At 42.8% G+C, this 17,021-nt stretch overlaps 1 protein-coding gene across 1 annotated transcript in view; it reads right to left on the reverse strand.

Annotated features, from left to right (window-relative positions):
- Nucleotides 1-17,021, reverse strand: part of LOC133564759 (F-BAR and double SH3 domains protein 2-like) — a 163,783-nt gene that overhangs the window by 15,853 nt on the left and 130,909 nt on the right. The window contains 4 exon segments of the mRNA XM_061919244.1: nucleotides 816-899; nucleotides 3,330-3,464; nucleotides 9,559-9,621; nucleotides 10,203-10,292. Of these exon segments, the coding sequence (XP_061775228.1) occupies nucleotides 816-899; nucleotides 3,330-3,464; nucleotides 9,559-9,621; nucleotides 10,203-10,292 (372 nt within the window).

The raw sequence follows: 17,021 nt of genomic DNA on the forward strand, positions 1-17,021 counted from the left end.
TCACCTACATCTTGTTTTTCACGCGCAACTGCTCTGTGATTATGTGTGTGTGTGTGTGTGTGTGTGTGTGTAGTATTTGTCTTCCTTAGTTCCTGGTGGCACTTCCTGTTTGTTTCCGTAGTTACGTATTAGTGTCACCTACATCTTGTTTTTCACGCGCAACTGCTGTGTGATTATGTGTGTGTGTGTGTGTGTAGTATTTGTCTTCCTTAGTTCCTGGTGGCACTTCCTGTTTGTTTCCGTAGTTACGTATTAGTGTCACCTACATCTTGTTTTTCACGCGCAACTGCTGTGTGATTATGTGTGTGTGTGTGTGTGTGTGTGTGTGTGTGTGTGTAGTATTTGTCTTCCTTAGTTCCTGGTGGCACTTCCTGTTTGTTTCCGTAGTTACGTATTAGTGTCACCTACATCTTGTTTTTCACGCGCAACTGCTCTGTGATTATGTGTGTGTGTGTGTGTGTGTGTGTGTGTGTGTGTGTGTGTGTGTGTGTGTGTGTGTGTAGTATTTGTCTTCCTTAGTTCCTGGTGGCACTTCCTGTTTGTTTCCGTAGTTACGTATTAGTGTCACCTACATCTTGTTTTTCACGCGCAACTGCTCTGTGATTATGTGTGTGTGTGTGTGTGTGTGTGTGTGTGTGTGTGTGTGTGTGTGTGTGTGTGTGTGTGTAGTATTTGTCTTCCTTAGTTCCTGGTGGCACTTCCTGTTTGTTTCCGTAGTTACGTATTAGTGTCACCTACATCTTGTTTTTCACGCACAACTGCTGTGTGATTATGTGTATGTGTGTGTGTGTGTGTGTGTGTGTGTGTTCACCCACCTTGACCCAGTCCTCCATGTCCCCGTCCTCAATCACTTCCAGCATCTCCTGTTCATCAATAGTTAACTCATCTGGTTGCGAGGCCTGGTGGACAATAATGGACACACAAGTCTTCACCACAGCAGGGATTGTAGCTTAAGTACATTTTCAATAAAACATTACTGGCTCCTTTGCCGTTCATGTTCACAAAAGGGACAAGCGGTAGGAAATGGATGGATACGAGGTATGCCCCAGTCAACATTTTTGACCTCAGATCAGATCCGATACTTTGACAATATATTTCAGACGTGAAAATGTTTTATAGCAAGTTATTAAAACAGGGGCGTCCAAACCCTTTTCCCCACTGAGGGCCACAGACCGACGAATAAGAGAATTTTGGTAGTGTTTCACCTTTAAAACCAGTACAATATGGAGGTTTTTTTTTTTTAAATCTACAAAATTGCAATTTCAATAGAAATTACATGTGAACGCTCGAGAGCCCAAGCCGAGCTCGAATGCTAACAGTTAGCACGCCGGACAGATAGCGTCTGGTAAAAAAAAAAAAAAATATACAAGCAGAATGAGCGAATAAAGCCAGCATGCTAACAGTTAGCATTAATGCATTACGCTTTGGGTGTCATGCCACGTAAAGTGCTATATAAATACACACCAGATCATAGTGAAATACCAAAAAAAAGCAAGCATGCTAGTGCTAGCGTACTAAAATGCTAACGGTAAAATGCATCAAATACCAAAATATATTACTCTCAGGTGTGTGCCTGAAAAATCTGTTAAATTTATTATATATATATATGTGTATATATATATACAGTATATATATATACATGTATGTATGTATGTATGTGTATATATGTAGATATCTACAGTGGGGCAGAAAAATATTTAGTCAGCCAGCGATTGTGCAAGTTCTCCCACTTAAAATGATGACAGAGGTCTGTAATTTTCATCATAGGTACACTTCACCTGTGAGAGACAGAATGTGAAAAAAAAATCCAGGAATTCACATTGTAAGAATTTTAAAGAATTTATTTGTAAATTATGGTGGAAAATAAGTATTTGGTCAACCATTCAAAGCTCTCACTGATGGAAGGAGGTTTTGGCTCAAAATCTCACGATACATGGCCCCATTCATTCTTTCCTTAACACGGATCAATCGTCCTGTCCCCTTAGCAGAAAAACAGCCCCAAAGCATGATGTTTCCACCCCCATGCTTCACAGTAGGTCTGGTGTTCTTGGGATGCAACTCAGTACTCTTCTTCCTACAAACACGACGAGTTGAGTTTATACCAAAAAGTTCTATTTTGGTTTCATCTGACCACATGACATTCTCCCAATCCTCTGCTGTATCATCCATGTATCCATTTTGGTACATATACATATATATATATATATATATATATATATATATATATATATATATATATATATATATATATATATATATATATATATACATACTGTATATATATACATATATACACATATATACATACGTATAAACATATATGTACACATATATATACATATATAATATATACACACACACATATATATATATATAAATATATATATATACATTTATAGTATATACACATATATATGTGCATATGTATATATATGTATACATATATATACATATACACATACATATATACATGTACACATAAATACATATACAATATATATATACATATACACACATATAAATATATATGTATACATATATGTACGTATATACATGTGTATATACTATATTTGTACTGTATATGTGTATACGTGTATATATATATTATATGTATATATATATGTGTACATATATGTATATATGCATGTATATATATGTGTGTGTGTGTATATATATATATATATATATATATATATATATATATGTATATACACATATATATATACATACATACATACATATATATATACATACATATACATAAATATACATATATACATATATACATACATATATATAAATATATATATATACATATATATATATACATACATATATATACACACATACACATATATATATATATATACATATATATATATATATATACATATATATATACATATATATATATATATATATATATATATATATATATATATATATATATATATGTGTATGTGTGTGTGCTAGAAGCAATTATTTATGTTTACATTGTTTTTTAGGGGTAAAATTGACTTCACTATACAAACTTTTTGATCGACGAACCATGTTCAAAAACCAATTAAGTCCGTAAATCGAGGTTCCACTGTACCAGGTATCAATATTATCGACATTTGGATCAAATGCATTGAAGTTCAACGTTTAGCTCCTTGTGTCGTACTGCTCTGTGTGTGTGTGTAACGTGCATAGCCATTCCTTATCCTCTAGTCCTTCAGTGATAACGCTACTTGGAAGAAACTTAAGTTCATTTTCCGCCTTGGAGGTGAGGGTTAGTGCCTTAGAAGCGGCTTCGCAACGTGGATCGACGACGCGGTTTTGCGGCATACCTTGTAGGAGTAGATCACTTTGCAGGTTAGCGGGTAGTTCCGAAGTGTTCCCGAGGGGCTGGAGCTGCTGTCGTCAAACACCTCCATGTTCTCCTCACACTCCTCGCCGTCCTCCCGCTCCAAGTCCACCGTGCCCTTCATGACACACAAACGCACACGTCACTCATGAAAGGTCATACAAACGCAACAAAGTCATGGCGATATCGTCAAGCTCTTTGTTTCCCCCCCTCGGAAAGAAAAAAGTCCAGCCCGGTTACCTGTCCGGGTCCTGTGAGGTGGTCTCATCACTTTTAGCCCCTCCCTCTTTGGTCGCATGAGCGTTTTGTGGTCATGTGACCTCAGCTTTTGTGTTAAGTCAGCACTTTTCTGTTGACACACTAAACTCAACACCTGAAACACAACACCTGTGTGTGTGTGTGTGCGTTCATGTGTGTGTGTGTGTGTGTTAAGCATTGTGTGCTAATACCCGTCATAAATATCCTCACCAGGTAAGATACGCTGATGCAGATGTTTTTAGACTGTGAGTAGTCTAAAAACAATCCACAAATTCCCCTCAATTTTGAAGTATTTTCCCACCATTTCTCATATTTTGATAGTAAAAAATATCCATTTTATTTTATTTTGTTACCTTTAAAAACTGGCTTAAGAGCCAAAATGCTAACTGTCAGCATGCTAGTAAAAAGTGCCAAGTAACATTATCTATAAAGTTGGCTAAAATGCTAGCATGCTAACACTTAGCCATCCCTCCATCTTTTTCTGTTTATCCGAGGTCAGGTCGCGGGGGCAGCAGCCTAAGCAGAGAAGCCCCAGACTTCCCTCTCCCTAGCCCAGGGGTCGAGAAGCAAAAATGTTGAAAAAGCCATATTGGACTAAAAATACAAAAACAAATCTGTGTGTAGCGGAAAAAATTAAAAGCCATATGACATACAGATTGTCTCATTAGATATAAATTGAATTGTGAGGACTTAAAGGAAACTAAATGAGGTATAGTAGTGCAATATTTACATACAGCTAGCCTAAATAGCATGTTAGCATCGATTAGCTTACAGTCATGCAGTGACCAAATATGTCTGATTATCAATCAATCAATCAATCAATGTTTATTTATATAGCCCCAAATCACAAATGTCTCATAGGTCTGCACAAATCATTACGACTACAACATCCTCGGAAGAACTCACAAAAGGGCAAGGAAAACTCACACCCAGTGGGCAGGGAGAATTCACATCCAGTGGGACGCCAGTGACAATGCTGACTATGAGAAACCTTGGAGAGGACCTCAGATGTGGGCAACCCCCCCCCCCCCCCTCTAGGGGACCGAAAGCAATGGATGTCGAGCGGGTCTAACATGATACTGTGAAAGTTCAATCCATAGTGGCTCCAAAGACAGCAGTGAGAGTCCCGTCCACAGGAAACCATCTCAAGCGGATCAGCAGCGTAGAGATGTCCCCAACCGATACAGGCGAGCGGTCCATCCTGGGTCCCGACGAGCGGTCCATCCTGGGTCTCGACTCTGGACAGTCATGTCAGGCTTTCCCCTGACAGTTTGTCTATGTTTTAGTTTTTTTTCCTCTGCATTTGTCTGTTTCCTCTGTGTTTAGTATTTCCTGTCTAGTGCTCTTATTTTGGTTCAGCTTCCTGTTTGTTTTCACTCAGCTGCGGCTGATTGGCATCGGGTCACACCTGATGTCAATCGGCCAGCTCCTATTTTACCTGCTTTGTTCCTCCAAGTCAGTGCTGGATCATTGTATTGTATTGCATCGTCGTTGCCACATGTCACTCTTGTCGTGTCATTTTGTTACAGCTACTACCTGTCGTGCTACGTTTTGTCCTGGTCGTCGTAGCGGTAAGCTGTTTCTGTTAGCATTAGCTATTTCCAGTTTTTCTGTTTGTTTTCCACTACCTTCCATGCTAAAGTTCCTTTTTGTTTTTTTTTAGCTCCCAGTGCTAGCTCCCTTAGTTTGTTATCCCGCCAACATGCTTGCTTTTTGTTTGTTTTTGCTCTATTATTTATATTAAATCATGTCTTCATATCCAATGCCTGCCTCCATCTCCGCATCATGGGGTTCATCACCAACTAACTGGGACATATCACTCCACACAAGTTAATAACATCAACAAAACTCACCGTTGTGCATTCATACACAAGGTTCAAAGTTTGGTGGACAAAATGAGACGGAAAAAGAAGTGGCATAAAACACGTCTTAGAAGGTCGGAGAAAGTTATATTTTTGAAAAAGCTCCAGCTAGCCACTAGGGCGGCGCTAAAGAGCCCTAGTGAGCCCTTGACACTTGGTCCAGCTCCTCCCGGGGGATCCCGAGGCGTTCCCAGGCCAGCCGGGAGACATAGTCTTCCCAACGTGTCCTGGGTCTTCCCCGTGGCCTCCTACCGGTCGGACGTGCCCTAAACACCTCCCTAGGGAGGCGTTCAGGTTGCATCCTGACCAGATACCCGAACCACCTCATCTGGTTCCTCTGCATGTGGAGGAGCAGAAATTTTACTTTGATCTCCTACCGGATGGCAGAACTTCTCACCCTATCTCTAAGGGAGAACCCAGCATATTTGTGCCGTTTGTACCCATGATCTTGTCCTTTCGGTCATGACCCAGAGCTCATGACCATAGGCGAGGATGGGAATGTAGATCGACCGGTAAATTGAGAGCTTTGCCTTCCGGCTCAGCTCCTTCTTCACCACAACGCATCGATATAGCGTCCGTAATACTGAAGATCCGCCTATCGATCCCACCATCCACTCTTCCCCCACTCGTGAACAAGACTCCTAGGTACTTGAACTCCTCCACTTGGGGCAGGGTCTCCTCCCCAACCCGGAGATTCCACTCCACCCTTTTCCGGGCGAGAACCATAGACTCAGGACTTGGAGGTGCTGATTCTCATACCAGTCAACCGATCCAGTGAGAGCTGAAGATCCTGGCCAGATGAAGCCATCAGGACCACATCATCCGCAAAAAGCAGAGACCTAATCCTGCAGCCACCGAACCAGAACCCCTGAAAACCTTGACTGCGCCAACAAATTCTGTCCATAAAAGTTATGAACACAAAGGGCAGCCTTGGCGTAGTCCAACCCTCACTGGAAACGGGTCCGACTTACCAATGCGGACCAAGCTCTGAAACTGATCCTACAATTAGACCGATACCCCGTACTCTCTGAGCACTCCCCGACGGCCGAATGCCTCCTCCAAGTCCACAAAGCACATGTAGACCATTCGGGCAAACTCCCATGAACCCTTAAAGACCCTGCCGAGACTATAGAGCCACATCTGCGGTCCTCTCCAAGGTTTCTCATTGTCTTTCCCATTGACATCCCACTGGGGTTGTGAGTTTTTCCTTGCCCTTATGTGGGATCTGAACCGAGGATGTCGTAATTGAGACACTTGTGATATGAATAAACATTGATTGATCAGCGAGTATTTTGAGTCAGGAGCTGCAGGACTAGGTGCCACTTTTGGTCCCATTGTGGTCCCAACTGGACCAGTTCTTTCTCTCCTTCCTACTTAGAAGCTCCCTCTCTGTGGTTCTGGTGTTTGTGCTGCAGTGTCATGTGAGTGGAATGACAAGAACCGGCAGGTGCTCACTCGACCGCACACAAAGAAGATTGAAGGATAAATATATCCTGATATCACATTTTAGGTGATAATGACTTATCTTTCATTCATGGGTTTTTGGGGCAGCCGATGATGAAACTGTCTGAGATCAATTATCCGGCGCGTTGCATCATTCAGCAGGTGATCTGTCAGCCGAGCTATTCTGGTCGGCTTACATTTATTTATAATGACCGATTAAAAATGGAAATCTTTCCGGTCGGGCCTTGGGAATCGGAACATTTTCGGAATAAAGTTACCTGTTAGGGTCAGTAGGCTAAAGAAAAATGTTAGTATTTGTTTACATTCAACCAAATTGTTCAATATTATCAGTTAACTGTTGAACGTGCTTAAAAAGCAGTTTTTGTTTGTTTTTCTTTAAAAATATTGCTCGTTTTCTCCCGACGCTTTGAACCCTGCGGCTTATAAAAACAGTGCGGCTAATTTGTGTGAATTGTGAATTATATTTATATAGCGCTTTTCTCTAGTGACTCAAAGCGCTTTACATAGTGAAACCCAATATCTAAGTTACATTTAAACCAGTGTGGGTGGCACTGGGAGCAGGTGGGTAAAGTGTCTTGCCCAAGGACACAACGGCAGTGACTAGGATGGTGGAAGCGGGAATCGAACCTGCAACCCTCAAGTTGCTGACACGGCCACTCTACCAACCGAGCTATACCGCCCCAAATTTAGGGATTTCTCTTCGCTGACGGCCATAAAGTAAATAGTTTTAACGAAACTAAAGTTGGTTGAATTTACCATATTTCCTTGACTTATAGTATGCGCCGGCCTAGAATTACTGCCGGGTCGAACTCGTTTCGCAAAATAATTAGCGCGTGCTTAGCATTACCGCCGGCTCAGGATTAACGCCGGGTCAAACTCGTTTCGCAAAATATTATTTTTGATAGCGCATGTCTACAATTTCCGCCGGGTCAAACTCGTTCTGCTAAATATTTATCATATGCCTAGAATTTCCACCGGGTCAAACTCGTCACGTCACGAGTGACACTTCACCTGTCATCATTTTCAAAATGGTGGAGGCTGATTTCAATCATTTGAAATCGCATAAAGGGAAGAAGATTAAGAGCTATTCAGTAGGATTTAAGGTCCAAGCTATTGAATATGCTAAAAAGAACAGTAAGCAGCTATGTTTTATTTATATACCGTAGCTGCGTGTGTCAAATATGAGTCATTAAATGACTCCCGCCTCCTGGTGGTAGAGGGCGCTAGTGATCCTTCTTGCGACTACTCGGCTGCAGAAGAAGTGACAACAAGCAGCAAGAGTGAGCAGCGATCGTTTATTTTGTCCTCTCGCTTGCACTTTTGATATGGGGTATTACATATCTAAAATAAAACAGTTCTTCTTTGAACTGTTTTACGACCTTTTCTTTGAACTGTTTTTAATCAAAGGTAATGGCTGTTTACGACCGCCCCTCCCTTCGAAACAGCTGTTGCCATGTAATCAGGGAAAATCCACATAAAAAAGGAGGCGTACAATCTTTCGTCAGCGTGTGTGTCTACGCGATTCTCCTCATCGAGACAAATATAACTCTGTCTCTGTTTGATTCCTTGCTTCTTGTCTTGTTTAATAGATGCCATCAGTGTTTGAACCTGACAGACGTGCAATCCACTTAGTGTCTCTGTCTTCAGGCAAATATATCAAAGGTTTCTGTGATGTATTGTAATCCACAGACAGATTTTGTCTTGACCCGAGAGCTACAAAGCGGAGATGAAGCAGGGCCTGCCCAAGCCCCAGCCACCTCTTTTTTGAACTGTTTTACGACCTTTTCTTGGAACTGTTTTTTAATCAAAAATCAATATTATGCTACCTCTCCATGGTTACTTATAGTCATTCACATTGACATCCCACTGGGTTGTGAGTTTTTCCTTGCTTTAATATGGGATCTGAACCGAGGAGGTCGTTGTGGCTTGTGTAGCCCTTTGAGACACTTGTGATTTAGGGCTATATAAATAAACATTGATTGATTGATTGATTGAAAGGAGATGGCTGTTTACAACCACCCCTCGCTTAGAAACAGCTGTTGCCATGTAATCAGGGAAAGTCCAAATAAAAGAGGAGGCATACAATATTTCGTCAGAGCGTGGAACATTGCACAAGTAGTTCCATACATTGATTAACGAGAGCTACAAGGCGGAGAGGAAGCAGGACCTGCCCAAGCTCCAGGCACCTCTTCTTTGAACTGTTTTACGACCTTTTTCTTTGAACTGTTTTTAATCAAAGGCCATGGCTGTTTACGACCGCCCCTCCCTTTGAAACAGCTGTTGCCATGTAATCAGGGAAAATCCACATAAAATAGGAGGCGTACAATCTTTCATCAGCGCGTGTGTCTACGCGATTCTCCTCATCGAGGCAAATTTAATTCTGCTTCTGTTTAATTCCTTGCTTCTTGTCTTGTTTAATAGATGTCATCAATGTTTGAACCTGACACATTTAAAGGAGCATACTTGGCCTTTAAAGGTCACAGTTCAACATGCGGTCGCGTGGATGCCGCCCTCTCAACTTAACTGTTTGTGCGAGTGCATCTTTACGATATTGTTGTCACTTTCGGTTGTGGTTTCACCATTGTTGCCTTTTTCATCGGCAAAAGGAGTGAGGGTGGGTTGTCTCACCGACAGTGAAGGATCATGGGAAGTGTAGCTGGCCCAGCGCTCGTTCTCCAGCTCCTCCATCACCTACGGCATGCGCAGAAAGAGTGAGGGGATTTTCACACATTTATATTTTCAATCTTACAAAACTACATAAAATAAGATGTAGGGTTGTCCCGATACCAACATTTTAGTACTGGTATCGGTGCCAAAATGATAATAAAAAAAAACAAAAACTAAAAATTAAAACAAACAAGCAGTATGGATTAAAAATAAAATATTTTTTCATAAATTTTGCATATATTTATCTTTTATTTATTAATATCATCATCAAAATATTATATTGTCATGTATTCCAAAAATATTTTTTGTTAAAATAAAGATAAATACTGTACTAAAATATCAGCTTGACTTCTAATTTCAAAACAAATGGTAGAATGTAAAATTGACAATAGATTACACAGTAAAATTCCACCGACTGTGTTTTGTACTGTAAAATCAACTTTGGTACTGTTTTTTTCCATATACAGTAAGCCACTAAAACATTTAAAACACAAAAAAAACATTAAAACAAGAATCAATGTGGACTAAAAATAAAATATCAGACTTTTTCAACAACAACAACACAATTTTTTCTCCCATGCAGCGAGACTTTGAACGCAACACACCTGGTTCATGGCACTCTTCAGCCAGGTATCCACGGCAACGCCCACCTGCCGCAGGAGGTCCAGCCGAGCTTCCGCTTTCAACTTCACGGTCTTTAAAGGAAGCAAGGTAAGGATTGTTAAACATGTCAAACGCATACATTTGTCTTTTTCTACTTTTAGAAACAGAGCGTCAGGCTTGCTCCTGACAGTTTGGTTGTGTTTTAGTTTTTCCTCTGTGTTTGGTTGTATTTCCTGTCAGCGCGCTTGTTTTGGTTCTGTTTCCTGTTTGTCTCCCTAAGTGCTGTGTCCCCCTTCAGCTGTGGCTGATTGGCACTTGGCCACACCTGGTGTCAATCAGCCAGGTACTATTTAAACCTGCTTTGTCCTCCAGTCGGTGTTGGAGTATTGTCGTGTCGATGTCACCACCACCTGTCATTGTCGATATCGTTACAGCTACTACCTGTCGTGCTACTACTTGTGCTTGTAGCTGTTGTCGTAGCTATTTGTAGTTTGCTTTTCTCCTAGCTCTTTTTTTTCCTGTTTTCTTGTTAGCCATTAGCTGTTTGCTGGTTCATGTTTTCAGTTTTGGCTATACCTAGTTCCTGGTTTGTGTTTTTTACCTTTTATTTTGAACATTAAATCATGTTTTTTCTGGACAAAGACTGCATCTTGGGGTTTGTCACTAAAACACTGTGACACAAAGATGTTCAATCAATCAATCAATCAATGTTTATTTATATAGCCCCAAATCACAAATGTCTCAAAGGACTGCACAAATCATTACGACTACGACATCCTCGGAAGAACCCACAAAAGGGCAAGGAAAACTCACACCCAGTGGGCAGGGAGAATTCACATCCAGTGGGACGCCAGTGACAATGCTGACTATGAGAAACCTTGGAGAGGACCTCTAGGAGACCGAAAGCAATGGATGTCGAGCGGGTCTAACATGATACTGTGAAAGTTCAATCCATAGTGGCTCCAACACAGCCGCGAGAGTTCAGTTCAAAGCGGATCCAAGACAGCAGCGAGAGTCCCGTCCACAGGAAACCATCTCAAGCGGAGGCGGATCAGTAGCGTAGAGATGTCCCCAACCGATACACAGGCGAGCGGTCCATCCCTTCCATGTTATTTGCAGTCGTGCCGATTCCCATCCCAGTCGCTTCGCACTCGGCTGCGAACCGATCCAGTGAGAGCTGAAGATCCCGGTCAGATGAAGCCATCAGGACTACATCATCTGCAAAAAGCAGAGACCTAATCCTGCAGCCACCAAACCGGATCCCCTCAACGCCCTGACTGTGCCTAGAAATTCTGTCCATAAAAGTTATGAACACAAAGGACAGCCTTGGCGTAGTCCAACCCTCACTGGAAACGGGTCTGACTTTCTGCCGGCGATGCGGACCAAGCTCTGGCACTGATCATACAGGGAGCGGACCGCCACAATCAGACAGTCCGGTACCCCATATTCTCTGAGCACTCCCAACTGGACTTCCCGAGGGACACGGTCCAATGCCTTCTCCAAGTCCACAAAGCACATGTAGACTGGTTGGGCAAACTCCCATGCACCCTCAAGAACCCTGCTGAGACTATAGAGCTGGTCCACAGTTCCACGACCAGGACGAAAACCACACTGTTCCTCCTGAATCCGAGGTTGGACTATCCGGCATAGCTTCCTCTCCAGTACACCATGAATTGATTAACGTGGACCCCGACTTAAACAAGTTGAAAAACGTATTGGGGTGTTACCATTTACTGGTCAATTGTACGGAATATGTACTGTACTGTGCAATCTACTAATAATACTATACTCTGGGCAGGGTTCTTGAGGGTGCATGGGAGTTTGCCCAACCAGTCTACATGTGCTTTGTGGACTTGGAGAAGGCATTCGACCGTGTCCCTCTGGAAGTCCTGTGGGGAGTGCTCAGAGAGTATGGGGTATCGGACTGTCTTATTGTGGCGGTCCGCTCCCTGTATGATCAGTGTCAGAGCTTGGTCCGCATCGCCGGCAGTAAGTCGGACACATTTCCAGTGAGGGTTGGACTCCGCCAAGGCTGTCCTTTGTCACCCATTCTGTTCATAACTTTTATGGACAGAATTTCTAGGCGCAGTCAAGGCGTTGAGGGGTTCTGGTTTGGTGACCGCAGGATTAGGTCTCTGCTTTTTGCAGATGATGTGGTCCTGATGGCTTCATCTGACCGGGGTCTTCAGCTCTCGCTGGATCGGTTCGCAGCCGAGTGTGAAGCGACCGGAATGAGAATCAGCACCTCCAAGTCCGAGTCCATGGTTCTCGCCCGGAAAAAGGTGGAGTGCCGTCTCCGGGTTGGGGAGGAGACCCTGCCCCAAGTGGAGGAGTTCAAGTACCTGGGAGTCTTGTTCACGAGTGAGGGAAGAGTGGATCGTGAGATCGACAGGCGGATCGGTGCGGCGTCTTCAGTAATGCGGACGTTGTACCGATCCGTTGTGGTGAAGAAGGAGCTGAGCCGGAAGGCAAAGCTCTCAATTTACCGGTCGATCTACGTTCCCATCGTCACCTATGGTCATGAGCTTTGGGTCATGACCGAAATGATAAGATCACGGGTACAAGCGGCCCAAATGAGTTTCCTCCACAGTGTGGCGGGTCTCTCCCTTAGAGATAGGGTGAGAAGCTCTGCCATCAGGGAGGAACTCAAAGTAAAGCCGCTGCTCCTCCACATGGAGAGGAGCCAGATGAGGTGGTTCGGGCATCTGGTCAGGATGCCACCCGAACGCCTCCCTAGGGAGGTGTTTAGGGCACATCCAGCTGGTAGGAGGCCACGGGGAAGACCCAGGACACGTTGGGAAGACTATGTCTCCCGGCTGGCCTGGGAACGCCTCGGGATCCCCCGGGAAGAGCTAGACGAAGTGGCTGGGGAGAGGGAAGTCTGGGTTTCCCTGCTTAGGCTGCTGCCCCCGCGACCCGACCTCGGATAAGCGGAAGATGATGGATGGATGGGAAGGATTTCAATAAAAATAAAATGAAAAAAAATCATCTTCACCTCAAAAAGTGAACTCATATAAAGTCCAAAGCAAATATTCCATGAAATCACAAATCACTTTCTCATTCCCAGACTTACTTTTAATAAGCTGCCTGCACTGTTAGAACTGGACATGTGCCATCTTTTATTATTTTTTTTACCTAAAAATGAAGCTAAAAACACAAAAGCAGGAAATCCCAGTCCAACTCTCTCTTTCATCTCTAATCCTTCCTTGCCGTCTTATCCACAATTCCACCGCTGTCTTCTTCCATTACCTGCTTCTTCAGTTCCACCGGCATGCTGACACTGAACATTGGCTGGCCAGGGACCAGGACCAGGACCAGGACCAGGACCAGGACCGTGTCCGACGCCGCGCAAAACGCTGACAGCTCTTCAGCTCTGATTAATAAACGCGGCGGAAACAAAATGTGTTGGAAAAGCATTTTCCTCGTGACGACTGGACAATAAATATGCCGGAGCTAAAGGTAATATTTCTAGATTCACAGCCCCAGTCCAAGGTTTGGACCAGGGGTGTCTGAAGTCACACATTCTAAAGACAAAAAAACATCCTGGATTAGAAGAACATTACACAAAAAAAGTAAAGAACAATGCAACTCGTCCTCCAATAACCTCACAATTTCCTCTATTTTACCAAAGCAATTTACACACATGCTAGGCGATAGGCTAGGCTAGCAGCTACACAACAGCTAAGCACATCGAAAAAAGAACGCTGACTTGCAATTGCTGCTATCATGGCCGAAGCTCCAAATCAACCAAAGAAACGAAAAGTTGACCCGGATAAAAGGACAGTCAAGGATCAACATTGATTTCCAGCTCTGTTCCTGCTAAACTAGTAAGTATAGTTTGATGCGCAAATCAAAATGCTAACGCGACTGTTAGCAAACTGAAATTTGCCTTACAGCTAAATCGCCACAAGATTGGTATTTCACAGTTCCACACTACATCCTTCAAAAAAACTCTCCTGCCGGTCTTTGTTTTCTTATGTTGAGCTGTTTAATGTAGCAGAAGAGTGCAAAAAACAAGTTGCCTATGTATTAAATACTGTTATCATATACGTCTGATTTATGACACCCAAAGACTTCCATATTTTCAGAATAAATAGATGTGATGAGGAAGCACGCCAGGAAACACAGATCTCTTCCACATCAACAACAATGCTAATCAAGCAGACATTGTGAGAAACAACAACGATTACTTTGAGGAAAATTACGATCCAGGACCTTATATTTTTGAGCCCGAATACAAAGAGGATGAGCAATAAATTTTAGAAGCCGAGTATTAAGAGGATGTAGATTTAAAGTGACACTATAGCATTAAACATGTAAACTAACTAGAATAAAACATTTTTGTGTCTATTTTGCCATCTCAGGGATGTGAAAGTGGACCAGCCTGTCAGACCATGGCCACATTTGTCTACTAGCAGATGAGAGATGCATGAATTATAATCTAGAATTGACTTTTAGCAAGTTTGAGACCGAGCAGAAGCAGCCGTCGGCTCAGTGTGTCAACAATAGCAGCGTAAGCTAGCATTAGCTCACCGCTACCAATGTGCCGCTAAAATAGTCCATCTGCGTTAGAGCTTATAATAACAATATATGGCAAGATGGCGGCGCCCGGACGGGCTGCGACACTGCGGTGCTCTTGCTAAAGATGGAACATTTGGCGGAAATGCCGGACAGTTCTGCAGACTTCATGGCTGGCTCGCATCGTGGTCACTCCGTGATCACGTACGACCGCCAGACACTTCTGGATATGGACATATTGGGCCGTTTTGGACTGATAGACGCGGGCGTGCTAAACATGCTAACTAGCATGGGGATTCGTCGGCGGCTACGTCCAGCGGCCTGTGAAGCAGCGGAGTCTAGTAGCAGCGGGGGCCGTCTACGGAGCAGACGCCAGCGGTGTGATCGGAAACGCGGATGTCGAGCGGGGCTAAAAACAAAGCAGAAGGCTAATCCCCACAGAACACCACTTTCCTCCATCCCGAAGACGGATTTAGATGGAAAATGCGAGATTACTGGTCTGGGTAAGGAGTCTGTTAAATTAGAACAAGTTTTTTCTGCTTTGAGTGGTTCAGAGTTGGACATGTGTTTTACTGAGGTGGCTAACTATGATGCGTGCAGTTTATCAGAGCAACAAACAAACAATCGGAAAATCCCCGTTACTGAGGAGGCTAACCATGATGCGTGCAGTTTATCAAAGCAACAAACAAACAATCGGAACATTCCCGTCGTATCAATTCCTAGATATGGTCGTAATTATACTGAATGCACTGGGCATAATAAACACAACATTATTAATATTGCTACTACGTATAATTTGATCAAAAATTCCCTAAAACAGCCCACTACCTATAATATAGGTTTTTTAAACATAAGATCATTGTCTCCCAAAACGTTGTTAGTTAATGATATTATCAGAGACAACAATCTTAACGTCATCGGTCTCAGTGAAACCTGGCTTAAACCAAACGACTTTTTTGCGCTAAATGAGGCATGTCCTCCTAACTTTACACATGCGCATATTGCCCGTCCGCTTAAAAGGGGTGGGGGGGTCGCACTAATATACAACGAAAACTTTAACCTTAGTCCTAACATAAATAATAAATATAAATCGTTTGAGGTGCTTACTATGAGGTCTGTCACACCGCTGCCTCTACACCTGGCTGTTATCTACCGCCCCCCAGGGCCCTGTTCGGACTTTATCAATGAATTCTCAGAGTTCGTTGCTGATCTAGTGACACACGCCGATAATATAATCATAATGGGGGACTTTAATATCCATATGAATACCCCATCGGACCCACCGTGCGTAGCGCTCCAGACTATAATTGATAGCTGTGGTCTCACACAAATAATAAATGAACCCACGCATCGCAACGGTAATACGATAGACCTAGTGCTTGTCAGGGGTATCACCGCTTCCAAAGTTACGATACTCCCGTATACTAAAGTATTGTCCGATCATTACCTTATAAAATTCGAGGTTCAGACGCATGTTCGTCAAACTAATAATAATAATAACTGCTATAGCAGCCGCAACATTAATACGGCCACAACGACAACTCTTGCTGACCTACTGCCCTCGGTAATGGCACCATTCCCAAAGTATGTGGGCTCTATTGATAACCTCACTAACAACTTTAACGACGCCCTGCGCGAAACCATTGATAACATAGCACCGCTAAAGTTAAAAAAGGCTCCAAAAAAGCGCACCCCGTGGTTTACAGAAGAAACTAGAGCTCAGAAATTATTATGCAGAAAGCTGGAACGCAAATGGCGCACGACTAAACTTGAGGTGCACCATCAAGCATTTAGTGATGGTTTAATAACTTATAAACGCATGCTTACCTTAGCTAAAGCTAATTATTACTCAAATCTCATCCACCGTAATAAAAACGATCCTAAATTTTTGTTTAGTACGGTAGCATCGCTTACCCAACAAGGGACTCCTTCCAGTAGCTCCACCCACTCAGCTGATGACTTTATGCAATTCTTTAGTAAGAAAATTGAAGTCATTAGAAAGGAGATTAAAGACAATGCGTCCCAGCTACAACGGGGTTCTATTAACACTGACACGATTGTATATACGGCGGATACTGCCCTCCAAAATAGTTTCTCTCGTTTTGAGGAAATAACATTAGAGGAATTGTTACAACGTGTAAATGGAATAAAACAAACAACATGTTTACTTGACCCTCTTCCTGGGAAACTGATCAAGGAGCTCTTTGTATTATTAGGTCCATCAGTGCTAAATATTATAAACTTATCACTTTCCTCGGGCACTGTTCCCCTAGCATTCAAAAAAGCGGTTATTCATCCTCTTC

Source organism: Nerophis ophidion, linkage group LG13 (assembly GCF_033978795.1).
Source record: "Nerophis ophidion isolate RoL-2023_Sa linkage group LG13, RoL_Noph_v1.0, whole genome shotgun sequence".
NCBI classification, from domain to species: domain Eukaryota; kingdom Metazoa; phylum Chordata; class Actinopteri; order Syngnathiformes; family Syngnathidae; genus Nerophis; species Nerophis ophidion.